This window comes from Carassius gibelio, chromosome A25 (genome assembly GCF_023724105.1).
Source record: "Carassius gibelio isolate Cgi1373 ecotype wild population from Czech Republic chromosome A25, carGib1.2-hapl.c, whole genome shotgun sequence".
NCBI classification, from domain to species: Eukaryota; Metazoa; Chordata; class Actinopteri; order Cypriniformes; family Cyprinidae; genus Carassius; species Carassius gibelio.
In genome coordinates this window covers 9735438-9762828 of record NC_068395.1, presented here as the reverse complement: position 1 = coordinate 9762828, position 27391 = coordinate 9735438, and the positions used below count along the sequence as shown (strand labels likewise).

The 27391-nt window shown below is 36.8% G+C and overlaps 1 protein-coding gene across 1 annotated transcript; it reads right to left on the bottom strand.

The window, feature by feature from the left end:
• Window positions 1-221: 221 nt before the first annotated feature.
• Window positions 222-27391, bottom strand: LOC127946751 (potassium/sodium hyperpolarization-activated cyclic nucleotide-gated channel 3-like). The gene is made up of 8 exons (XM_052543493.1): window positions 26733-27391; window positions 18841-19264; window positions 15385-15546; window positions 12747-12965; window positions 7823-7969; window positions 7469-7709; window positions 4895-5059; window positions 222-4258 (listed from the first exon to the last, which is right to left on the bottom strand). The coding sequence occupies exons 1-8, from the start codon at window positions 27389-27391 to the stop codon at window positions 2712-2714; spliced, it is 3564 nt and encodes a 1187-aa protein (XP_052399453.1). The 3' UTR covers window positions 222-2711.

The following is a 27391-nucleotide window of genomic DNA, read 5'->3' as shown; positions in this document are numbered from 1 at the left end:
TCTTGAATGGCTTTAAGGTGAGTTCATTTTCAGTTCATTTTCCTTTTTTTGGTACTGTTTGTTGTATTTAAAACATACATTTTTATTTAACATTTAATTAAAAAATTAATGTAATAATAACAGGAATAGGCTTTAAATCTAATAAAATACAGGGAGGTCCTATACTCAAGATGCAATCTGGTCAGGAAGAGACAAAGAGAAATAAAGGACATAACACAAACTTAACAAAGAAAAACAAAACAATTTATTATTTTTATTTTTTACAGCTATTTATCGATTAACATAGTTCAAATGAAATATTATATAGCTATACTCATGAATATTTGCACATACATGATTATTCAGTATTCATGATGAACATTATATTCTGTTATATTTTGAATCTGAAGCATGTTAGTCATGTTACATATTGTTACCATAATTATTATAATCATGATACAGTGAAACACTGACCAAATATGGCAAGTCTGGTCATCTTTCAACTAAAAACTAAAAAATATAATAATAACCGATGGAAGTTTTTCATAGTCCATGTGAAAATATTGCACTAATATGTCTATGAGTTCTGAAGGGGACATATTGCAGGAGAAAGCTTTTTTTTCTTCTTCTTCTTCTTTTTGATTTACTGATGGTGATGGTGCACTGTGGACTGATGCATAATGACACAACTTGTCCATCTCGGATATGCCATATGGCTTAAATATTTTGCCATACACTGACCATAAATTCTGTTTTGGATTATTACAATGCTCGAAAAATAAAAGGAATGAGCATGCTTTATGAATACACAGGCCACCAATACTTGACCACCTCTTAATAAAATACCGCTGTATAACAATCATTAATGATACCTCACTTTGGTTACGATAAATAATAAATGCACAGAATATTATAAAATGCTACAACATAAATGCACAGAAAACACTCATCCACACACTCAGACCTGAAAAAGAGAAATATTACAGTGTAACTTGTTCTCTGTAATACTAACAAAAAGCTCTTGGACGCTTTGATATTTAACACATTAAAATTAATCACATACCGCTCTCATTTGGATTTTGCCTTGCAAATTTATCCAACTTCAGTGCAGGGAATGATGTTAACTTGGAAAAAATCAGGGTCTAAAAAAATGAAATGAATGATATGATAATCAAATGCATATTGCAAGAATGGAAGAAAATCAAGATCTGAAGGACCAAGTGATGTATAATGACAGTATATGCAGACTGATGATGACAGTATATATATTAAATTATGAAGATACAGATTAACAAACACATACACATACACAATAGATATATACATAGACATGTATTATAAAATCATATAAATTATACAATATATAATAACCTGGGCTAAAGCAGGGATTTTTCACGATCCACCTGTGTAAGCTTTGCTCAAAAGGAAGGACACTTAGAAAAATACTATTCCTCCTTTTACCACCAGCCACATATGGCATATCATAGCAGGTGCTAGGCTAACTATTGTGTTAGCAGAGTTGTTTTTGTTATTTAGTCTGTTGTACCTCTGCTGAAATACATTTTAAATGGTTAAAAATGTTTAATTTCACAGATATGAAATATAACACGTACTAACCGAAACATGTATTGCACAACCAGAAAGCATATATAATCTCATGCAGATTGTGGGGTATTGGCTTACTGCAATTATACAAAATGTGCATATGAACAGATACAAACTCAAATTTAAACATGACATTGGAATTACAGGTCTTAACTTAAAAGCTTTGGTAATTGCAATGGGCTTTTTTTTAAACTGTGTCATTGCCATTGTCACAATCATCCAATATCTTTTGTTTGACAGGAAGAAAGCTTCAATTTACAGTTCAACCTCTGTGCATGTACAAAAACCAAGCATACAGTTTATTGCTTAAGTACTGCACAAGTTCACTTACAAAGCACATACAAAATGATTGCAAAACATTCTTAATATTCTCAGTTCTGTTGTGGAAGTGAGGGTGTCGTTCCCTGGTGTCCAGACACTAAGGCAGTATTGTTACAAAAAGGAAAGGCCATAGATACTAAGCAGTACCTCTTCATCAGCAAGGAGGTATGTATGGGGTCAAGGTCTAGTGGAAAGATCATACTAGGTCTAGATAATTGGGATTTGAGGGCTAGGTATGTTTGTGCATGTGTGAATTTATCTGTGTACCTTTGTGTTTGTGTTTGTATATATCTGTGCCACCTGCCCGGAGAGACCTGTACGGCGTGGTCTTTCAAAACACAAGATGATGCCCAACTGATGAAGTGCGACGAATGTAGCTTTGCTTCCCTGACCCAGCATAATTCCCTCCTTTAAAAAGAGCACACTATTATAACATGACAAAAGCAGTCGCTCACACAGACACACACACAATCACAAACATACATACATCCTTAAGAAGTATTACTTTGAAGTAACTTTTTTTTTTTTGGAAGTCATAATTTGCATATCCCTATACAGTCTTTTCATCAAACAATTATATTGCAAAAATTACTGACAGAACCTGGAAGACAAATTTTAGTCACACCTTCATTCTCCGGTCAGTTTTGTTGGTCCATTCCTTCTTTTGGCTTAACAAATAGGGAGGTCATTGGACCAATAGAAATCCAAGCAGATAAACATACACCCTCCTTCTCTGGTGAGAAATGTCAGTGTCTTCAACGTATTAAAAATGTTGCTCACTCATCGTAGGAGGGTGCAATCCATTCTCACAAGTTCGATGGGAGTTTGGGGTGCAAGCCTGGAGTCCCAGGGGTCGACCTGTCACTAGATCCATGGGCTGGTGACCCACCTGAGGATCCAGTTTGAGTTATGGACAACTTAGAAGTTTGTCTTGATAGGTCAACATGACCAGGTTTTGAGCTAAATGGTTTTATAAGGAGAGGGGGCGACGGGAGTGGCAAGTAACCTGAAGCAGATCCTCTGTGATGGGATAAGTCCGGTGGCTGTGGTCCTTTTCCAACTGGCTTGGACTTTTCAGGTAGTCCTGGGTTAGGGAGAGACATGGAAATGGTGCTTAAGTGTTGGGAGGGTAAGTCAACTAGAGATCCGCCCCTTTCTCTTGGTTGAGGTGGTGGTGGGAACAGTGTCTGAGGGGCTAGGAGTGAGCTTTGGGATCCACAGATGCTAGCAGGGTGGCTGTGCACTGAGATTCTCATCTTCTTCACTGTAGGACTCTGGCATGTTGGGCTCCAGGCTGAGGGTGTGCTACATGGGGACGCATTTCCCGACCCATATTGTGCAAGGGAAGCAAGAGCAGATGGTTCTTGAGAAAGCTTGGAAAGAACATCTAGCTGAAGATCAATCTGAGTATGTTGGGATGAGATACTTGTTGGACTTGGGACTTGTTCAATAATGCTGCTGGGGCGGACAGGGGACTCTATTACAGAAGACTGGGAGGCTGTCCTTTCAACTTTAGTCAAATCTTGAATTGGTTTTGTTTGTTGGGGATTTGGCTGAGATGAATGCAGTTGGGTCAGGATGGGACTTATTGAGTGTGCTATCAAAGGAGTAAGGGTGGACGCAGGGGGAACTGCAAACTGGACAGCCTCTCCTCCAAGTGCACCTCGTTGGAAAAAACCAGGAAGTGACGCAGCAATGCCGGGGAAAGAGGCCTGAGGAAGTTGTGGTTGAGGATGAAGCTGGGAAATACTGAAGTCTTTGGACCCATGGGAGGCAAGGGGTCTCTGGGGGTAGAAGGAAGACTCTGTGATGTTGGAGGTGGTGGTGGTTACTGTTGTTGTGATGGCGGATGACAGAGAGCTTGAGGATGGTGGTGGAGGTGTGGAGGTAGATGATCTCTCAGTCCTAAGTGTGTCCAGAATTGGGGTCTCAATACAAGAGCTGAACTGCGAGCTGGTTGAGGAGGAGCCACCAAATGCAGCAGTACTCGAAAGTGCCGTTGGGAACCTTTTTACATACCCTGGCTGGTCTTTCAGTGAGCCAAGCAGTGGGACAGGGGGTCGGAAGAGAGTATGGGGCAAATGGGGGTGGCGAGTAAGGGCAATAGCAACTGAAGTGGTGGCTGCAGCAGCTTGTAGAGGAGCCTGAATAAGAGGTGCCCAGATGACGGGGGTGTGAGAAGGAGTCACTGCTGGATGAGAAGCTGGAGGAGGTGTCTGCATAAGGTGGGCACAATGGGCCATATCCCTGTCATGCTGTACAATCTGCTGGATGATCTCATTTTCTTGGTAGTTCAGAACTCCAGAATTGAGATCCCGTTGGACCTTGTGCTGGAGTACAGAGTTCCGCTTTCCTGTGAGAAAATAAAGGAAGACAGAAATGTATGGATAACAAACTCAAAAAGGTATTTTGATTATTTTGGTATCATTTGATTTAATATGGAATGGTTTCTTGCTCCAACTGGCAATTCCAGAGCTAATGCTTGCAAATTAGTGCAGACGTCTCCATTTATCAAAGTTAACTGTAAATCCAAACAAACTGTATAAAAGTTCAAAGCATGCTTTTAAATGATAACCTTACATGCCTCATCAACATGAAATGAAAACTAACCAAAATTTACTGGTGTTAATGCTTCATCATTCTTTTTTCACTGACATTACTTAAGTTAGAGGAGTGTCCAATCCTGCTCCAGGAGAGCCACCTTCAAGCAGAGTGTAGCTCCAACCCCAGTTGAACAGATTGAGCTAATCAACACATTTAGGACTGCTAGAACCTTCCAGGTAGGTGTGCTGGAGCTGAAGTCTGCAGGAAAGTGGTGCTCAGGGACACCCCTGACTTGATCAACAGGGGTTCTTGGATAAATGGTCAAATTGAATATTTTGAATGAAAGCAAGGGACAAGATGTGGCCGCCTATTAAACTCTACACTCTTCAAGGGCATCTCAGAACAGCTGTGAAAAGGGTAGGTCTATTGAACTGACAGCTCTCACCTATGCGGTCAAGCCGATCGAGGGCTACGGTCTCAAAGGCGCGTCGCATCATGGGGTACTCCTCCAACACCTCATTGAAATGGTCCACAGAAAGTGAGTACAGTCGACAGTACGTGTCAGCTCTTACGCTGGCTGTTCTTCTGCCTCGAGTCAGCAAACAGATCTCTGTGGACATTTTGCAACATGAGCAACTTGAAAGCCACACAGGAAGAACATGTATACTACTCTTTTTGTAAGAGCAACCATGCAGAAAGTACATGTACAGTTTTAAGTATATATGTGTGTTTATGTGTATAAATAATAGAATAAAGGGTATGTAAATGTATGTATGAATGGGTATACCCTAGCATCTTGCCCCTAACTGAGCATTAAACATACATGTTTCTTCAGCCTAAGTTTAGAGCACTCCAGCACTATATTCACAATAGTGGGCACCATGAATTAAACATACATGCTGTAAATGCAGTGACTCAGACTTTATATACTTCGTGGTTGCTTTTTCGAATGGTCTTTTTTAATCTGAAGCCAGAGCATTAAAATAAAATTTTGACAGCTTAAGAGTTGTCTTCGGCCATCATCTGTCCAGTCAGATCACAGAGTAAAAGCTCTATCTCAAATACAGAGAAAGTTTCTAAGCGACAGACAAGCAGGAGGTTCGAGGAGAGGACACAGGGGACTGTCAACACTAATGTGGTAATTGGGTGTTTCTCGGGCAGTATCTCGCCTTTGCACCTAAGAAATACAGTATTACTTTTCCCTAAAAGTTCACATACTAGTTCATACCATTTTTAAAAGCTAAAGAAGTGAATTTGCGTGATTCTCTTTATACTTTTATGTTAACTGTATGGTTAAAGCTGCTAAGGACTGTTAGCCATTTTGCTAACTCCCACAAAGCTTCATAACTGATTTGCACAAATTAGATCAGTTTTCACTTGCTTGTTTTAAACATAAATCTAGTAAAGTCTTAAAATGAACAATGACAACTTGTTGATAAACCTAAAAATCTATATGAATTTTGATTGGATAACATGCATCATGTGCTCAGGTACATTTTCGCTGTCAGACTCACAGAAACAGTTTTACTGTTAAAGACAGCCAATTCATTGACCTGTTAGGTAGTAAAAACATTGTATGTGTTGTATTCCAATTATAGTAGCTTATAGCGCTTTTAAGATTATTGAACGAGGTGATGTTGGTCCTTCAAGAACCTGAAAGATGAAGTAGTGTTGTTAGGGAAGGCGGGGAGGTAGACGAGGCTGTAGACATTATTCTCATTCTCTTTTTCACTCTTTTTCTCTCTGTCTAGTTATCATGGCCAGAGTCATAAAGGACATGCTGCCAAAAGCCACTCCATCAGAGCACACACACTCACTAACACATCCTGAGATAGAAAGGGGGGAGAAGGTGGTGTGAGGGTCAGGGAACATCAAAAAATTAACATGAGATGATGCATAAAAATACAAAGACAACCCTGTTGAAAAAAACAAACAAAAAACAAACAGCATCTGCTGATCCTAAGCAACTAGCTCCAGGTCAGAACCTGCTCAGGATCATCTTAAACCAGCTGCCATCTTCAAAACATACCTAACCCGCATATGCAGGTTTTTTTTCAACAGGTAACATGGTTACATGGAACATAGTACCACAGCAATACAAATGTTTTTTGACTCTATTATAAGGCATTGCTATTCTTCCATATACCATTAAATATGGTATCTCATATATTTATATTTCATGGTGTATAAAAGTATAGCAATCATATACAGTAGTACCATGACACATTATCTTTATTATTATTATCAATGTTGAATAGTTTTGAGGAAACTGAAACATGTTTCAAGGTTCTCTGATAAATATAAAGCTCAAAAGAACAGCATTTATTTAAAGTATAAATGATTGTCTTTGCTGTTGCTTTTGATAAATTTAATGCATCTTGATTCTTTTAAAATAAATTCTGACCGCAAATTTTGAATGGTATTGTATGTATATATACTTTTGTGTGCTGTTTCACATTCTATTTTTTTTCCGAAATAGTAAAATAGTAGGCAGTATACATCATATACTTTGCAGTGTGCAGTACTAGTAATGCATTCTCAAAAAAAAAAAGAAAAAAAGAAAAGAAAAGGTAAATCTATTTGGATATGTACAATGGAAATTATAATGAGAAAACTTGCAGTGAACAGCCTCTGATGACAAAGCTAAACTCAAACTGTTATCTTCCCCTCCTTCCTCAATCTTGTGAGTGAAATTAATTTCATGAATGGTTAACTTATGCTGGGTGAGGAATTTCCCCAGGCTCCAAAAGTGTGGCCATTCACTGATTTGTTTCCCTGGGAGAACCAGCAGATAACACTGAAGAACACGGTGGTACCAGCCTGAACATTAAGCACATAAAACCTCTCTAATAAAAACACAAACTTATTTTCTGCAACTTAAATGCCAATTCATCCACATTAGATTATATAAGAAAGTGCTTTATGCTAAGCAACATTTCATAACTATCATCATACAAACATCATGAATCAAATGAAAGTAGCATCAAACCATCCAAACCAATGCTAACTGTTTTCTTACCTCCAAAGTAAGACCCGTCAGAGATTTTTGTCTCTTTGCTGCCCTTCGTCAGAACAGTTAGTACACCGTGTTGGATGAAATACATCTTCTTCCCAACCGTCCCCTCTCTGATAATATAATCTCTTGGCTGGAACACCTCGAAACGTAACTTGGTAAGCATGGAGGTCACAAAGTTGGGATCCGCGTTGGCGAACAACGGCATGGTGGCCACAAGCTTTCGACAGTTAAAACTAATGATTTCCTGTAATTGAAGGATGAAGAATATCAAAATAAGTGGATAGAATTTAATTTAATACTTTAATACAAGCTATGCAATTAAAGTATACACTAACTTGGTTATATGTCACCACTAACCTCTCTGAGTGGCTCGTTTAATTCTCCCAGAATGCTCTCTTCGTCAAACATCTTCCCCTGATAGCGATGCTCATAGTAATCATGAATCCTTTGTCGCATGTCTGCAGGAAGTTTGTGGAAGGACATGTACTGCTCCACCTGCTTGTACTGTTCAAATGACAAATACACAAATATTATCAACCTGAATATTACATGTTTATCTACATGCTTAGAAAAAAATAGCCAAAAAAAGAAAAATTAGATAGACAGACAGACAGACAGACAGACAGACAGATAGATAGATAGATAGATAGATAGATAGATAGATAGATAGATAGATAGATAGATAGATAGATAGATAGATAGATAGATAGACAGATTCCAGTTTATCCCATAGGTGCTTAGTTTATCCAGTAGAGTCTTAGGATTATTGTTTCCAAACCAAATCTAATTGACAAGTGACCCTTGTTTGGTATCCAAAATGAAAACAACAAAACAAAACAAAAGCAAAACAAAAGCAAAACAAAAAACAAAACAAAATAAAAAGTAAAACAAAACAAAACAAAAAGAAAAAGAAAAAAGAAAACAATCAAAAGAACAGAAAACAGAAAAAATATAACAAAATTAAAACACACACACAAAACCATGAAGGAAAGCAAAGCAAAAATTACCTAGTTTAAATAAAATAAAAAATTATCAAAAAATATTTTATATATTTTTTTCTAACATCAGAATAATTTGCATATGCATAATGGTATGAATATGGTAATAATTAATTACCATAGTTCATATCAAAGTACTGAGATCCTACCATCTGATACCATCAATTTATAATAGTACTGTCATTAATTTTTTAAAGGATCACAGTCCAATATTTTTGTACTTGGAACAAAGGAGCTCTTCATAATCTATTGTCTTTTTCAAAGTCTTGTCATGTATGATTTTATGTTTAGGTGTAAATAGTCTTTAAACTGTCAGCAGACTCTGAGGAGTTGTCTCTAACTACACAACTACCAATAAATAAATATTGACTAAATGTCTTTAGATACAACAGTCTGGTCAGTGTAACTCCCCGGCTCCATATTTACGGCAGCCTTCCCAGGCTCCATTTGCAAAGCTCGGCAGTATTTTCACATCTCCACATTTATCATTGTCTTTCTGTTGGTCCCGCTCTCCCAAGTCTGTCTCTTTCACTTCAAGGAAGGACATACAGTATTGATAGGGTTTATTTTACCCACGATCCCCTTGTACTGTCCCTTTGTTATTTCATTTGTGTCTCCGAAACTGGCAGAGAGTGTCTGCAGCACTGCGGCTCGTCGACGTTACGCCGCACGGCTCTCTGCCTCTGCTGTCCTTTCTAATAAACTTTGTTCTGTCACAAGCCATTTTGCTTTCTCTCTCCTGCTTCCATGAACTCCTGTCTCGGCTGTCGACAGAAGCTGGTTCCAATGTGCCCTTCTCCACATGCTAATGTTCCTGCCATGTCAGCTGTGAACATCTCACCGGCGCAGACTCCTCGGCAGACTCCTCTCCGAGTGGCTCTTATATTATCATATTCAAGGGCAGTGGACAAAGCTAGCAGGATGTGTTCAAACAACAGGAAATAATGTCACGCTATACAGTTAGGTTTCAACCGCGGAGCCCAGCGAGGGTGTGAAGTCACTCGCCGAAATGCCAGAGTAAGGCGAGCATGACTCATGGTGTCAGGAAAAAAAGTGTGTCATTGGAATTCGTCCTTTTTCTGGAAATGGATGCTGGTAATCACATTGACACTGAGGAGAGTGGTGTGAAAGCCCAAATAAAGCCGGTAATGAAACTTAACAGGACAACTTCAGACATTTTGTTGAACTCTACCTAACCGAATCTTCCTCTCTCTCCTGGTGTGTTTGTGTCTTCAAAACCTTTCGATCAGATGTGGAGAGGAACTGTAAATTATTTACTATGAAATAGTGTTGCTTTCGTCAGCGAAAATTATGACTAAACATTGTCAACGAACCTCTATCATGTGAGGGAAACGAGTCGAGACGCAGCGAAAATGCTGGTCATGTGATGATGACTATAATTAAATGTATAATGCAATACTGTTGATGAATAAAAATTAGAACATATGTGGTTAACAAAATAAAAACTATTCTAAAATGTCTCTTGTTTAGTCACGTAATTATTATTTAAAAGTATTCCTGTTTGATATGTCTGATGCAACCGACATCACTTCCTTAAGCCCCAATCGTGTATTGATTGGAAGTTCGGTCTTTTCCGAGAACCGGTTCTTTCGGACAGATCGATTCATTGGCAGTAGTTTTCTGGATCGGCTCAGTGTTCATCTTCAGTTCTCTCTTCACAGCAGTTCAGTCAGTGTACCGTTTGAGTAAATGAATTACTCTGGGATATTGGTTTATTTAGACTCAGAAGGAGTGTCAGTCATGTTAAAAAAGTAAACAACTTCAGTAATTTGTGGATTAATGCTTATTGGAGATGTGAACCGTTTCAAACGATTCAAGACAACAAACAAAATTAAATGGGATTTATACTTTTGCCTGGCTCCGCTGACCGTGAGCGCTCCTTCCCGAATGGATAAGGCTTTTATACTTGTCACGTTCGCTGTTGTACTAATCTTTGAAATGACAGGGGAGCAACGAACAGTAATCGTCCTCTAAAACCTTCTGGAATCACCGGTGAGAAGTCGTCATTGGCCAGTACAAGTCTTGTGATAAATGAGTTGATGAATTTTTTTTTGGAATGAATGTATTCTTAAATCTATAAGGTAACAATAATATAATAAGATAACCTTGTTTGAAATGAGTTTGGCTAAAATAAAATTTTGGTTTCGTCTATACTTCTAGTTACTTGTACTATATTGACTGGGTTAAATAGAATTGCGTTACTAAAAAGAGACTAAAATACTATTTTCATTGACTAAAACCAGAATAAATGTCTAAAACTAGACTAAATGTCATCTGTTTTCATTGACTAAAATATAATTAGTTTTCGTCTACTAAAACTAGACTAAAATGTCATCAGCTTTCGTTGACTAAAATATAATTCGTTTTCATCGACTAAAACTAGACTAAAGTGTCATCAGTTTTCGTTGACTAAAACTAGACTAAAATGTCATTAGTTTTCATTGACTAAAATATAATTAGTTTCCGTCCACTAAAACTAGACTAAAATGTCATCAGTTTTCGTCGACTAAAACTAGACTAGACTAAAAAGAGTATGAACATGACTAAAACTAATAAAAACTAAAATGACAGCTCCAGACAAAGACTAGACTAAAACTAAAATTTAAAAAGGCTACCAAAAACAACACTACTGTGAAACCATAATCAAGACCATCGGCCTTCATGCATACAGCTTTTGAGAAATCAAAACATTCGCTGCATGCAAGAAACGGCTTCATCCTTTTTAGAAGAAAAGGAGGGAACCTCACATCAATATGCAATCCTCTATCAACAATGCAAGTTGCCCTGACAACCGCAGTTGGGTTGAATTGACTTGAATCTTGTAACACAGCAGAGGTCAAAGCACTGCTATTTTCTTCTCATAAAAATGGCAACAGTTTAATTATCGCTCCAGCACACTTACAGACACGATAAAACTGAATATTGATCACCGCAGAGGTCAGAAGCCTTACGACTTGCAAACCGCATTTCGAGCACCGCTCAAAACTCACAAACCGTCGTCATTTACCATTTTTCTCTCCACTCGTCTGCTTGCGACCCTGGTTTTTCTATTTTTAAACAGGACTTCAAAGGCATTCTGGGTTCTCGGAGTGAGGAAATTTTGTCTGCTGGGAAATCTTTACATTGCTCAACAAAGTGGGAAATGGCAGCTGCCCACCCTCATTAAAATGATCTTCACCTTATTTGCTGGCTTACCAATGAAAATTGTATTCTTAGGGGGTTTTCAATATAGTATATATTTTCTACAATTATAATTAACCTACCTGCCAACAGTTATATGTGTTAATATCATCAATTTAATATAACAAACTATCATTCAAAAGTTTGTGGTTAGTACAATATTTTTGGAATAAAACTGATCAAAATTGACAGTATATTTACAATGTTACAATATATTTAAATATTAAATTAATGCTGTTCTTTTGACATTTCTATTCATCAAAATATCTTTTCAAAAATATGTTTTTTCCCAAAATATTAAGCACACAAATGTTTTTCGCATTGATAATAATAAGGAGAAAGGTTTCAAATTATAATGATTTCTGAAGGATCGTTTGACATTTAAGACTGGAGTAATGGGTGCTATAAATTTAGCTTTTCAATGATAAATGACATTTTAAAACATTAAAATAGATATCAATTTAAATATTCATAGTATTTTACAATATTACTATTTTTACAGTACTTTGATCAGAAACATAAAAAAACTCATCAAATATACTTTATATACTACTTTTATGTGTAAATATGTGAACATATACAAATGTAAATTATATAAATAATATTCATATATTATCATTTATATGGCTGTACATTATTTAGCAATATATTATTTAACAATATATAATATTATTTATTATTATTGTAAGATAATATTTATAATACATTTACAATTTATTTTTCACAAATTGAATTTTTATTTCATAACTATGAATCTAGCATTAACATCATTAGCAACTTTTAACAAACAAAATTAAATAGATATCAACTGGGTTCCAAGGGCATTACAAAGTCATACATCCAAAATGGATATTCCCAGAATAATTCCTCAATTAATGTTCCTCATATGTTAATGAAAAAAAAAACACACATTTTATAGAGCAGGGTAGGTATCATAATTAGCTTATTTATGAGTGAATAAATTTTGTTTAGCTCTAAGCTCCCCTACATTATGTAATGAAACAGAAAACAACTCCTTTTACATCACAATGTATGCAAACACCCACACTTTAGCCTCCCTGAGCCAACTCTCTTTCACTAACCTTCTCCTGGTACTGCCTGCGTGAGGAGTCCAGTGACTGAATGAGGGCGGTGGCGTGGCCCACAAACATGGCATAGCAGGTTGCACCCACGATCATGCTGAGGATGGTCAGCCACACATCCGTCATGCCCACCGGAGGGTGCATGCCATACCCGATACACAGCATGTGGCTCATGGCCTTAAACAGGGCATAAGAGTACTGCTGACCCCATGTGTCATTCTGTGAGGAAAGAGAGAGCGGGGGAGAGATAAAGAGAAAAAAGAACCCAAATTAAAGCATGAATATAATTATGAGCATGAAAGACGGCAATTGTGATAGAGAGCAAAAGAAATAGGAGAGCTGGTGAAGTGTTGAGAAGGGACAAAGGTACGGACCAATGGGAGGGAGAGGAGAGAAAATAGCGTCGCGAAAGACAGAATGTGAAAGAAAGAGTGTGAGAGAGTGTTAGACTGGTGACAGTTTTTCTATATATTTCTGGCAGGATTTAGAAGGAGGCACAGTAAAGGCCAGAGAGAGAGAGAGAGAGAGAGAAAGGGAAATATCACATCCCTTAGCAGAAGGGTCATTTATGAACGCTGCCTGCGCTTTCTTGATATCAGAAGATGGAGGAAAGCTGAAGGTACTGTTTTGCAAATGCTAATGAATCATAGTCACGGACAGTGTTCTTCTTTAGCAAAATGAGTCACTCGGTCTGGCACTTTAGGGTCAAATACTTATCATGCAGGTAACGGATATGATGCACCTGTGACTTTATTTTTTGTAATTGTTATCTTGTTTCTCAAATTCTGACTTTATATCTTACAGTGTGGGTTTCTCTTTTGCAGTTTGACTATTTTTGTAATTGTCTCTTTATATCGCATACTTGTTACTATTTTTCGTAATTGCAACCTAATTTCTTGTATTTACTACTTTCTCATAATTCACTTTATATCTAAAAAAAATATATATATTCTTTTAACTATATAATTAAATTTATAATTTATATTGCCCAATTGTGACATTATATATTCATAATATGAATTTATCCATCAATTGTGACTAGTTTTTCCATAAATCCAACTTGGTTTCTCATAATTGTGACTTTATATTTCGAATGTGACTTTATTTAACAAAATCTGACTTTTTTATCTCATAATTGCCACCTTACTTCCCTAAATTCTGACTTTATGTTTTATAATATGATTTTACACCTCTCAATTAGATTTTATGGGCACTGTTTTAACGATCTAAGCACATGGTCTAAAGTGCATGCCGCAGTTCGCACTCAGGTCGTGTCTAAGTCCACTTGTGCTAGTTTAACGACGGGAAAACGGTTGCGTGCCTGGCATATGGTCTAAATGGGTTGAGCCATATTGCACAGGGCCCTATATATCCAAATTGTGACTATTTCTTTTAACTCCAACTTAGTTACTCATAATAATGACTTTTTATCTACCAATATGACTTTATTCCTTGCAATTTGAAGACTTTATTGCTTTCTGTGTTTTCACTGTTGTACGCTCTAAATGAGACCTGAATCTCTCGATCAAAAACACATGAAGATGCAAAAACGAGCGATCTCATAAGTAAGCAGATGCATATGACAAATAATGTGATCTTTAAAAATAAACAGCACATAAAGTGAAGTGACATTCAGCCAAGTATGGTGACCCATACTCAGAATTTGTGCTCTGCATTTAACCCATCCGAAATGCACACACACAGAGCAGTGAACACACACACACACACACTGTGAACAGACACCCAGAGCAGTGGGCAGCCATTTATGCTGCGGCGCCCGGGGAGCAGTTGGGGGTTCAATGCATTGCTCAAGGGCACCCAAGTCGTGGTATTGAAGGTGGAGAGAACTAACCCCACCCATAATTCCGTCCGGTCCGAGACTAGAACTCACAACCCTTCGATTGGGAGTCCAACCCTCTAACCATTAGGCCACGACTTTTCCAATGAAAACTGTGTAATGTTATGGAGTGAAATGTCTATCCAGGAAGTGGTTAAAGACTGTGCAAGCTTTGGGGGTGTTGATGCAAGTGATTTATCATTGTGCTGTTTATGATCTAGATGTAATCTTTGATAAAAATCAACAACAACAACAACAAAATATTTTTTTTCAGCTCAATATGTTGCTTACCTATATTCAAGTGTCTATAAAAAAGAATGCTTGAAGCTACAAATAAAACAGTTGCTCTTTCTCACGTATTGCATGTGTTTAGGTATTCATACCTAAATTTATCATACCTTATCCATAACAAAATATTCTGGGGGTCATGAAGATTCAGTGAAAATAAATCAAATGCTATCAGGGACAGATTAAATTGCAACTATATAACAATGTGAGTTTTTATATCGCAAATGCACATTTGTTACTCACAACTGTAACACACAATGTGACTTTATTTCTCAGTGTAAAATCAAACTCACAAGTGGTGAAAACAGCTTTCTATAATTCAAAATGCTTCATCCAGGCCATTCATTCTGCAGCAGTATCAACCCCTATTATATTCTGCTGCATTTATATCTTCAGTTTTATTTATTTACTTTATCTCAGAATAACTTGAAAATGTGGGATTAATAAACCATGACCAGCTCTGCCGATGAAAGATAAAGAGAAAACAGACACAGAGCGGCCCTTCACACTTACCACCATATTGTTTTTGGCCACCCAGCAGTCTGAAGGGAAATCCTGCAGCATGGGCACCAGGAACTGCAAGCATCCGTCCCAGTGGCACAGCAACAACATCATTCCAATGAGATTCACAATGCGCACCATGGCACTGGCCAGGTCATAGGTCATGTGGAAAATCTAAAAGGAAAAGAGGTCAGAGATGTAGAATATGCCACACTGGGTCACAATTAAGATGTAATCCCCACTCAATTCTAGGCCACATTGTTCTTAAGCTGGTTTTCAGTAGCAAAACACTTGGCTTGTGGAGTATTACATAAGGTACTGTATCTCTTCTGCTAATGTCACTAATAGTTCCTAGGAGATCAGTGGGAGGCCAGACTAGATGCTGATGTTACCCACAATCCATAACAGCACCGATGAAACACCACCCCTCAGTGGACAAAAAGGTGGCGTTTCCAAATAGCAGTAATGAAAGTGCAGATTCCAATAGATTTCCGTTAACTCGCAAGGTTGAGGGCCGATAGGGTTGGGCGATCGAAGCAATTAAAAGGTCATGGTGGACGCTTTTAACTTTGCCATGGACAAACAATGGTTAGGTTGAGTAACAGCGCTGCCTGTAATCGTGGCTAATTGCTGCCATTCTTTGACAGAGCTAAAGTTAAATCCAAGTGATGGCAAAGCAAGCAATCTCTGAATTTCAGATACGACTGGGAAGTTTATGTGTCTTTCTGTCTGGGATTTTAACAAGTAGGATGTGTTCTTCGATCAACTCCATTTTTGGTCCTATAACAACTTCACTGTTAATTCTCACTGTAATTAAAAAAACAGTCCATTCAAAATGAAATTTCAGCCAACATTTGCATTTATTTGAGGTTGTTTCAAACCTAAAGGTGCCACATTGTCTTTAATGTTTACCAGGGCTGCATTTATTTGATCGCAAATTCTGTAAAAACTGCAATATTGGGAAATATTGTTAAAATTGTTAAAATGTATCTTGTTCCTGGGATGGTAGAGTTGAATTTTCAGCATCATTGCTCTTCAGAAATCATTCTAATATGCAGATTTTCTGCCCAAGAAACATTCTTATTATTATCAATGTTGAAAATGTATTTTTTTTTGCCATTTAACTGTAAAAAAAAAAAAAAAATTCAGGACACTTTGATTAACAGAAAGTTCAAAAGAACAACATTTATTTGAATTAGACATGTTTTATAACAGTATGAATTAGTGGTCAACCGATATATCGCCAAGGCCGATAATTCTGCCGATATTTGGCTTTTTTTAAATATCGGCATTGGCCAATACATTTTCTTTTATTTTGATGGCGCGGAAGGCGCACCAGACTTTAATTGTGATGGTGCTGTGAGCGGCAGTGCTCAGACTATCTCTCTTGTTTGTTATCGTCATTAACAGTTCTGTCTAATATGGACAGAAGTCTGTCTAATAATCAGATAGACTGCTAAACAAAAGAATTAATGTATACAGAACGTAGAATAACGATTGCTTTTATATTATTAGTAAAAAAAATGCAAACATTATAATACTTCATCGTTTGTCAGCATGAAGCAAAATACGCCTTTTATCATTTAAACAAATCTTTGAATGTCTAATGAACAGGGCCGCTGCTGGCCAAATGGGTGCCCTAAGCAGGACTTCCTCAAATATGATGATGAAAAAAAACAATTACTATGGGGTGAAAATAGGACTTTAATCAAATAAAAAAGTAAATTAATAAATTGTATTATTTACAAATTACAATTGTAGCTCTCGACATTTACCTATGGCTATAACTTTATTACGACTCTAATTTATTTTATAGTCTCAAGCATTAAGAAATCATGCAAAAGGAAATTAAGCAGTGATTTATAATATATTTAATTTATATTAAAATGTATAAGGTGTGTATTGTAGCTGACACCTAAATTAACACATTACAATTGTTTTATGACTACAAGTCTTCCTCCTCAAATGCTATTGAGCTTCAAATTTGCGTTTGAGCCCATGTGAAAAAGTAGCATAATTTACATATGACTTACAGTTTGTTTGAATAAATATCAAACATTCAATTCAATTGTGCATTCTAGCTGTCACCTAGATGAACAATTACAGTTGTTTTTATGACTTTAAGTCATTCTCCTCAAATGTCACTGATGTTAAAAAAGTGTATACCAATATCGCATGTAACTTCAGAGACGGTCCCTAAATTTAAGACTCGAACCTCCAAGGTCAAGCCAACTTTATGCCTGTTTTATTTTTATTTTTTATTTTTTTTTACTTTCTTTAGCTTTCTTTTCTCTGTGCCGAAATGCTGATGTTCATCCATCAATTATGAATATTCAGGAAACATGAGGTGCGAGCGGTCGCGAACACCCATGGGAGAATGGCAGAAGTTTTTTTTGAGCAACTGGGATGGTGCCCCCTCTGGGAGTTGGTGCCCTACGCAGACTGCGTACTTTGCGTCTAGGGAGCGACGGCACTGCTAATGAACATTAAATTTCACAAACCTTGCAAACTTTGCCAAGTCCAGCTATGAGATCTTGTGAAGTGTGCATTTTATCCAGAATGATCACATGTTCTCTGTGTGACGGTCAGAAAGTGTGAATTGAATGCTTTAAACTTTGAACTCGCGATTTCAAATTATGCTACACTTTATGCATTTGCCCACTGTCATTTTCATGTCATTTTCACTGTGTGCTGTATGTAAAATTAATGTTACCCTGGATTTATTTGAAAAATATGATTCCCAATGCACACAAACTTCCCAAAATACTGAGTTCCCTGTTTTTTACTTATTTCTGAAAAATACTTTTCATCTACAGTATGTACTTATGTATGTAAGTATGTTTATTTTACATATTATATATATATATATATATATATATATATATATATATATATATATATATATATATATATATATAGGTTTTATATCGGCTGTCGCCCCCCTGCTTTCCAAGATACTGGCATCGGCTGTCAAAAAAACAATGTCAGTCAACCACTAGTATAAATGTATTTAATGTCACGTTTGATCAATTTAATGCATCCCCGATTAAGAAAAAAAAAACTGTGCCGACACAATTTTTTAAATGGTATTGTATGTATTAAATTACACCGTTTTTTTTGTTCTTACTTCTATGGTACTTTTATTTTATTTTTTTGTCACTTTGGACCACAACAGCACAAATCTCATTCTGAAAAAGCTTTCATTTTAAGTCTGAAATATTCTTTGAAGCGTTTTTCTTTTGAAAAATTATGGTTAAAGTTGTGGTTATGAGAAATGAGAGTATTTGTTAGACAGAAATATTGCTTCAGCACAACCAAAAGATACCATTGCCAGCTCCATTATTGGTATGGGAATATCAAATAAGGTTCATGTCATAGTTAATTTTCACAAGCAAACAAAAATGTATTATTTGTGATAGATACAGTACTGTATGTTACAATCTAAGAGTCTGTAAAGATGCATCTTACCTCTTCCCATTGGTGGATGTATCTAATGAGTCTGGACAATCTCAACAGCCGAAGCAGACTGAGTATTTTAGTGAAACGCACAATCCTCAATGCTCGTGCCGTCTTGTAGAAGTCTGAGTCGATGCGGGTCTCCACAATGAGGAAGATGTAATCCACAGGGATGGATGAGATGAAATCCACAGCGAACCAGCTCCGAAGGTACCTCACCTTGATCTGCTGAGGGTCCAGGACGATTTCCGTGCTGTCTTCTTTGACGATCCCCGTGCGGAAGTTCAGCACCAGGTCAACCAGGAAGAATGTGTCAGAGACCACGTTAAAGACTATCCAAGCGGGTGTGTGTTCATCTTTAAAGAAGGTGATGCCTACGGGGATGATGATCAGGTTGCCCACCATCAACAGAAGCATGATCAGGTCCCAGTAGAACCTGGAGGATATAAAAGGGACAAAGTGTTTATTTAACACCTTAAGAACAGAAGAGTCTACATGACCTTTGCAACCATTAACGATTAAGACAATTAAATATTATAAGTTACAATTAAGTGCTTCTTCTTAATAGTTTTTCAATTCTGTTGTGCAGAGACACAAGCCCAGAAATTATTTAGCTGAAAAATTGATTCTGCAAGCTAGAATATTGCTTCATAATAGAAAATTAATTTAATAGTTGCAAAAAATGAATATCGATAATAATTATTCATGGCTAACTAATAATAATAATAAATATTAGATATTTATAAAAAAAAATATCTATTTAATTAACATTGCACATTTTTATTTTATGAAAACAATAGTAAATAATGAACATTATCACTAGTATATTTTTTACGGTTCAAATTAATTATTTTCTTTTATATACTGCTGATTTTATCTAAAACAAAAACTATTAAATATAATTTTGAGTAATTGAGATAAAGCTGAGATGCAATGAAATATTGATATTAGATTTAGAACTTAAAAACCTAAATTAAATGTTCATGTCAACTAACAAATAAAAATATAAGTACTAAAATTACTAAAACTTAAACTGTAAAATAAGTTAAAATTAAATATATATGAAATGAAATCTGGAAATATAAAATCTAATCTACGGAATATAAATAATACTAAAATATACTCAATAAAATAATACTTAAATGAAAGAAATATAACATTTTCATTCACATTATTCTTCTTCCTGAAACTTACCTACAGTTTGTGTATGGTTTCAAAATGAAACAATGGCATTTTTAAGACCAAGCAGTTCAGCAGATAAAGTGATGCACTAGCAAGGTCATGATTTAGTTCTCAGGAAATATAACTGATAAGATGCATGCCTTGCAAGCAGTTAGTAGCTTTGGATAAATGCATGAATGTAATCGTCTGCCTTCATTTCCTCAAAATAATCCTTGTGATGTAAGCAATCAGAAACACTAATCGCACTCAGGATTCCTTGAGAACGCTGCATGAGCTCAGCCCCTGACTGACGCTGGAAATGGCTGGCTGTCTGGTTGGGCTATTACTTCTCGTTTATGGATGAGTTCCCTGTTTGGTAATTGGATGTGTCGTACGTATGTAAATGAAAGCGGCTGGAAGACATCCAGGAGACCTCTGGCAGGACCGCCATTTCATCAATAAAAGATCTGCTGGGTGAAACGTTTACACAAAAACAAGCCGCCATAATTGCTGAACGCAGCATTAATTACCCTATTAGCCCTGATATGCCAAAATGAGCCTTCTCTGGTTGCATGTAACATTTAATAATTCCACTAATATTTGACACGGCTTACAGTATTTGCCTTGCTTTTTTCCCCACTTGCTAATATTCTTTCGCATCATTTGATGCACACTACAATCTGAAGTTGTGGATTAGCCTTCTTCATTTGGTTGGTTACTAAATTCCAGTCCTTTGCTGCTGAGTTGTAATTAAGCAGAAATCAATCACACAGAGGGTTGATAAACCATCCAGCTCGATATGGATTGCAAAGAGAGAACGAGGCTCTCAGCATTTCAGAGTTGTCCAGAGGGATTATGTGTTGTCTGACACCATGGACAAGGAAAAAAAAACTCTGTTCGATTTTAAGCCCTTATACTTGTGTATAAATAGGTCACAGTGTTTTTTCTCCAGTAACAAATTGTTGGTGAAAAGAAATGATCAAAAGCAGATTAACCAAAGTACTGGATCATGACTGAAGGTTACTGTTATCAGCAGTCTCATTAGCATAAACAACCGTAAACATAAACAAAACTAGTATCTTTTTAATGACATGATATATCGCACTTAAACTTACTGTTTTAATAAGAAATACATCAGATAACACAACAGAGCAAATTAAGTATCAGAATAATACTACTATATCTGCTGCTTTTCTGGCAAGATAATACCGTAATCACAAATATGTTAAATACCTACTTTTAAATGGAATAAAAAAATCTAGGTTTAACCAAATGGAAAGATACCACTTTCACATTTCTGCATTGCAGGGCTCTATTTTACATTTCATGAAATGAGCTTTGGAGGAGATTAAACAAGAACAAACCATCTATAGGAAGTGTCACTAAATCTGCCAGATTATTTCCAGTTTTCAGATTATCAAGGATTTGCCATTGACATTTACCCTTGGACAGATGCTCCAGTGGTCAAAGCGGGCAAAAGAATACGTTTAACAGCAACATGTGCTGAACGGTTTGTACCGTACACTTATGTAAGAACTGAAGGCAACACACAGATACCAAGAGAAGTTCAACAACGAAATAAATGTAGTGATCTCTGTAATCAAATATTTTTTTCTATTTTTACAAAACTGAAACATAACAATTCCCATAAAATGTTCAATTAAAATAGTTTTCGCATAGAATCATGAAGTTGAATTTAAAGCCATTTAGCAAGCAAACACAAATTTGGTAAAGCTGTCATAAAGCTGACAAAATTAACTGTCCCCAGACCTTTCCCTTGACATCAGCCCAAACAAAACAGATTCTGTCTGCTACTACCAGTTAATTGCTATTCAAATCATATTACATCATCACAGTATTTTCTTGGTCCACTTAATCTCCGGATTATATTACAGCCTGTAAACTTCCATAATTATCTGTATTACTGCATATAAATAAATGCCACTGTCAACCCACGCTCTTACTAGAGCACTAATTGTATTAGGCACATGCAATATCTATCCTATCAACCATAGTATCACTGTAACCACATTACAGACATTACTCTCCTCTCAATTCACACGTGTAAACAAATGATACATCATGAGAACTACACTATAAGCAACCAGAAACCACAAGAGGTATTATGCAATGCCATTTGTAGTATAAAACGTACACCAGTGAGTATGAATTTGAGAAAGCTTGGAAAAGTGGAGGTATAATTCCGCAAAAATGTAATTGGTTGCTGTGTACATTTTCTTTTCTTTTCATTTTGAAGCCGTGCGGATCTTTAATGACCCTCTTTAGGCTAAAAATCAACTGACAGACGGGAGCCACTGTTAAATGACAGCAGAGGGAACACATTTTATTCAAACAAAAGGCTTTGCAATAATCAGCTTTCTGTTACAATCTGCCAGAAATGCACTCACTATTCTCCTCTGTCTGTTGCTGCTTAGCATACTATGAGTCCTAATTGTCTTTCTCAATCCCCATCCCTCCAATTGTGATGATCTCTCTGTGGAATCTGTGTCAACTCTACTCACCAGATCTAGCCATCATCTGAACGCTCTGCACCACAGCTCAACCAGTCGCTCTGCCCGCTGGAGTTCCCTGCAGAAAGCTAATGTGTTGGGTACATAATAATAGGTTTATGCAAGACTATTGCTATGATGCACTTGGGCGGCTGTCATGCTGCCGTCATGCAAAGAATCACATGAAATCAACCCAGATCAAGATGAATGAAACAGGGCCCTCTGCTGCATTTGAAAAATATCACCCTATGACCACAAACGTCCAAACGTCTGCTTAATCATGAGACACAACACGATCACGAACAAATCAAACAAGTTTTGCACTAAAAATATTGAATCTTTTTTTGATTGTGTATGTTATTTTATGAACATATTGGTATGTTGGCTGACATTATCTTAGTAATTTGTTAAAATTTTGTTTATTTTAGTACAACTATCAGATTTTTTTCCTTCTCTCTTCTAAATAAGTTTCAGGTATCTTTTATGTAACTGTTATGAAAATTGTTCATGAAATTGTTTATGAAAAGATCTGCTGTTTTTTTATTTATAAAAGTAAAATTTTACACTGATACACTTTTAAACTGCAACAACAAAATGACTCAAAAAATTCAACCGAAAAAACTTTTCTCCAAATATTCTGAATAATAGGCTATGTGCCATCATTATTTTCAATAATTTGCAACTTATATCTTTGAACATCTGTTAACTTTTCAAGAGTTTCATGATCCTTCAAAAGTTGTTATAAAATGGCAATAAAAAGCATTAAAATATATATTAAACATTATATGTTAGTTTTTTTTTATCTAACCTCTGCGACATAAAAATCTATAACACTGAAGAAAACGCTTGAATTGTTTGAGAAATCCACATCCACTTTAATAATATGTTTAGACCATAATTTAATAAAAACAGCTATAATGTTTGCTTACACGAGTCCAATGATTTAAATTTTGAGCTCTGTGAGAGAGCACTGCTTTCATTTTCAGCTGAAACTAATGGAGAAATGATGTGATGCACCATATTGTTTAATGGAAAATTATATTTCCTGCTCTTTCTAAATGCACTGCAGAACAGAGCTGCTCTGCTGTGATTCATTAAAAAGCGTGTCTCTTTGCTTCCCTTATTCCAGAACCCATTGAACACTGATGCTAACCTTCCACCCCCCTCTCAACAGCCTCTCTCCACATTCTGACACTCTCTTCTCGTTTTCTGCATCAACCAGGTGATGCAATCAGCAAATGGAAGTCCCTGCATCGCCCATCACCTTCCCTAACAGTGCTGAGGGGAAGCAAGTTCAAGATGAAGGAGACAAGGGCAAATGTGAAAATAACACCTGAAAATGCCACACGACTAAGGACGGTACCTCTTGTGACAGATGAAACTTCACAAATCACCTGCTACTGTGGTCATTTGGTACTCAATAGATCTAGATGCTTCTTGAAATAACATTCATTTAATAGAGTCACAAAACTGAAGTTTAATACTGTGTTTCGAAACTGTAGATAATTATTTTTTATTTACTCGTCTAGAAACGTCTAGTTATTGATGGACTGCACTTAATTGGTTTAGGTCCTGTCTTACAGACCGTAAGCAATTTGTTACCATGGGTGGATTTAGGTCTTAGGTCGGTGTCGTGTAATCTGGAGTCCCTCAGGGATCAATTTTGGGCCCCTTGCTCTTTTCCACTTGGTCAGCTTGTGAAGCCTCTTGGTCTAAAATGTCATTTTTATGCAGATGACAGTCAAATTTGCATACGTTCAAAACCTGATGATATTGTGAAAGATCATCTTTCTCAAAGTATTTCTAAGATAAAAGAATAAAAAGACTGAGATTATGCTCATTGGTTCACCCCACCAATTACGTAAAGCTGGGTCGGTTACTTTATTGCCAAACCACGTCCAATACTGTCCTTCCCTGTTGCTGAGAAGTTGATTAACACTTTTGTATTTTCCCGGATTAACTACAATGCTTTTTTGACTGGGGTTTCAAAAGCTACCCTAAACAAATTGCAGGTCGTGCCTAACTAGAACTGGGATAAGAGATCCTATCACACATATCTTGGAGTCTTTGAGTTGGCTCCTTGTTAGGTTTAGGGTTGATTTAAAAATTCTGATGCTTACTTATGAGGCTTTGGTCTGGCACCTCAATATTTGTCTGAGCTTTTGTCTCCATATGTCTCAATGCGTAACCTTCATTCATCTTAAACTGGTCTGTTAACTGTTCCAAGATCAATGGGAGATAGGGCTTTTTCTTCATTAGCTCCAAATTTATAGAACTCTTCACCTATTGAGATAACGCAAGCGAAATCTCTTCGCATTTTTAAATCTCGCCTTAAAACTAATTTCTTTAGGCTAGCTTTTACTTGAATTTTTGGTATTAATTCTATATTATTTTATTTATTTAAGTGTTTTGAATGCATCTTTTTCTTTTCTTTTCTCATTTTATTATTTTGTTGTTTTACTTGTTTATGTATACCACTTTGAGATGTAACATTTAAAAGCACCATGGACAATAAAGAATATTATTATTATTAAGTTGACATAAGCATTTTGGATGGTTTTGCCAGTATAAGTTAAAGGAATAAATTCTAATAAATTCTATTAAAAAAATAAAAAAATAAAAACATTTTGCCACTGTATCCCATTAGTATGAATATGATTTTCCATATTTATATTTTTACAGTTGTTTTAGTCATATTTTGAAATACATATTGCATTGTCTTGTATTTTATGGGTACATGAAATGTAAGAGATAATGTCTTGGCTTAATTAACAGTACTTTTTTCACAATTTCTACACCGTAAAAATGATTTTCGACAAAACAAATATTATTGGAGTACAAAAACATACTTTAGTATTTTACTCTTTCTACTTCAACATTTAGATGTTTAATGCAATGTGTTATTTTCCTTTTCTTTGAAATTAATTGTGATTTCTGACTGAAAATCATTTCAACACCATTTCGTTCAAGTGCACTAAAATATTTGGTGAAGAAACAATTTCCGTTAAGAAATAGTTAGTAATTTTGACAACTAATAGTGTCACTGAATTAAATGTTACATTTTGAAGTAGAAAGACTGAAATTGTATTTTTTTAAGTAAAAAATACTCCAATAATCTTTGTTTTGTTTACAAATTCAAAACAATTATACAGTGTAGGAAAAAAAATCAGTGTAGTTCAAACAACTACAACAGTGTAGTTAAAGTTCATTCTGTCATAATTTTCTCACCCTTATATCATTTCAAACCTGTATTAGTTTAATTTATATGTGGAACAGAAAAGACGATATTTTGAAAAAAAGTTTGGTTGTTTTTTTGTTACATACAATGGAAGTCAATGGGGTCCAAACAAAACACACACACACACACACACACACAAACACACACACAAAAGGTTTTACTTATACTGTATGGATTGTATCTTCTACTAAGAAAGAAAGTCATACAAGACCTGAGGATGAGTAAATGATGACAGAATTTTTATTTATGGTGTTGATTCAACGTTGTCCTCCTTTGCACTGTATGACCCTGATATCATATCATTTAGATATCAAATGATATCAAAACAAAGTGGAAATCGCTGATCAGAAGCACATAACTGCTCGGCTTAGACGCCATCCTGACGAAGGCCATGTGGTCCATTTCAGCTACCTGACTGCTAGCACTGCCCCCTCCAACTTGGACCATTCAGCCACACTGACCAGAGTGCCATTAAATAAATTGTGTCGTAATCCTCTGATTGTTGCTCCCAATAATTCTGTTTGTCATGTTAACCCATTTTGATCACCCTATTTCCCAGCCTGTGCCGAAATGGACAGATCAGTTTGAGTGAAAATAACGGCTAAATGTGATTGTGTGACTTATTTCTATAGTAAAGCTAGAGATTACAGTTGACTTCCCTTACTGTTCCAGTGAAAGTTCCACGTAATAAATGCAAAACAATCACAGAAACTCCTAGACAGCTGGCGTTGGTGACACTGTTTGCCCTTGCAATATGTGAATGGCATCAATGTCACTTGAACAGGAAAAGGGTGAAAATGACCGGGTGAGGTTAGTGAATGCAACAGAATGGGCCTGATTTTAATATCCTTAGCAAGCTCAAGGACACAGCAACTAGGAAAAGACAAATATGTTGCATTTAATCTGCTCAGACATGTGAGCAAAGAATTATTTGTTTTTGGAGTCCTGGTGGCTGTGGGGACATTTGTATAGCGGATGATTAGGCATGGGATTACCTGAAGTCACTGTATGGGTGAATGATCCAAAAGCCTGCAGATTTGACTCGTTCCTGCTCGCGCTCCACCGCCTTCTCGCTCCCGAACATTCGAAGCGAGAACTTGTTGACCCCCGGTTGAAGCATCGCGCCAAACTGCCTGTGCATAAAACCCGCCTGGTACAAGCGCTCATCGTCCGGCATGATTTGATCGATACCTTCCAACTTTACGAAACTCGACTGTTCTTCAGAGGGCGCCTGTTGTGCCCCCTCGCCGCGACCGCCCTGCGCGCCCAGGCTTTCTCCAGGTCCTGGTTGCTCCAAGGGACCGTCGTCCTCGGGGCTCGCATCCGCGATGAGGCACCTCTGCTCCGCCAGATCCGCGTCTGGAGCATGCCGACTGGTGATGGAAGAGAGGCTGCCTCTAAACCTCCGGCAGTCGCCGTTCACGTTGGTTCTGAAGGGTTTCCCCACATCGGTCTCCGCGTCTCCGCTCTTGGCCTCGCTGACACCTTTAAAGCTCCCCGTGGAGGAGGGTGATGGAAGATGCTTCATCTTGACACTCTTCCTCCGAGTGTCCTTGTCGCTGTCTTCGCCGTCTCGAGTCATAGCACCCTTGTGTCCAAACTGATGTGGCAAGCTATAGAGTCGTTTGCGCATGGAAGAATGCACCTTATCCAT

Excerpts from the sequence above, each read along its gene's own strand:
- LOC127946751 (XM_052543493.1), bottom strand. The coding sequence starts at position 27,391 with ATGGATAAGGTGCATTCTTCCATGCGCAAACGACTCTATAGCTTGCCA. Across the intron at positions 7,970-12,746 it reads GCAGGCAGTACCAGGAGAAG|TACAAGCAGGTGGAGCAGTA; the intron begins GTTAGTGAAAGA and ends TCATTTGAACAG. Across the intron at positions 5,060-7,468 it reads TGACGGGTCTTACTTTGGAG|AGATCTGTTTGCTGACTCGA; the intron begins GTAAGAAAACAG and ends AAATGTCCACAG.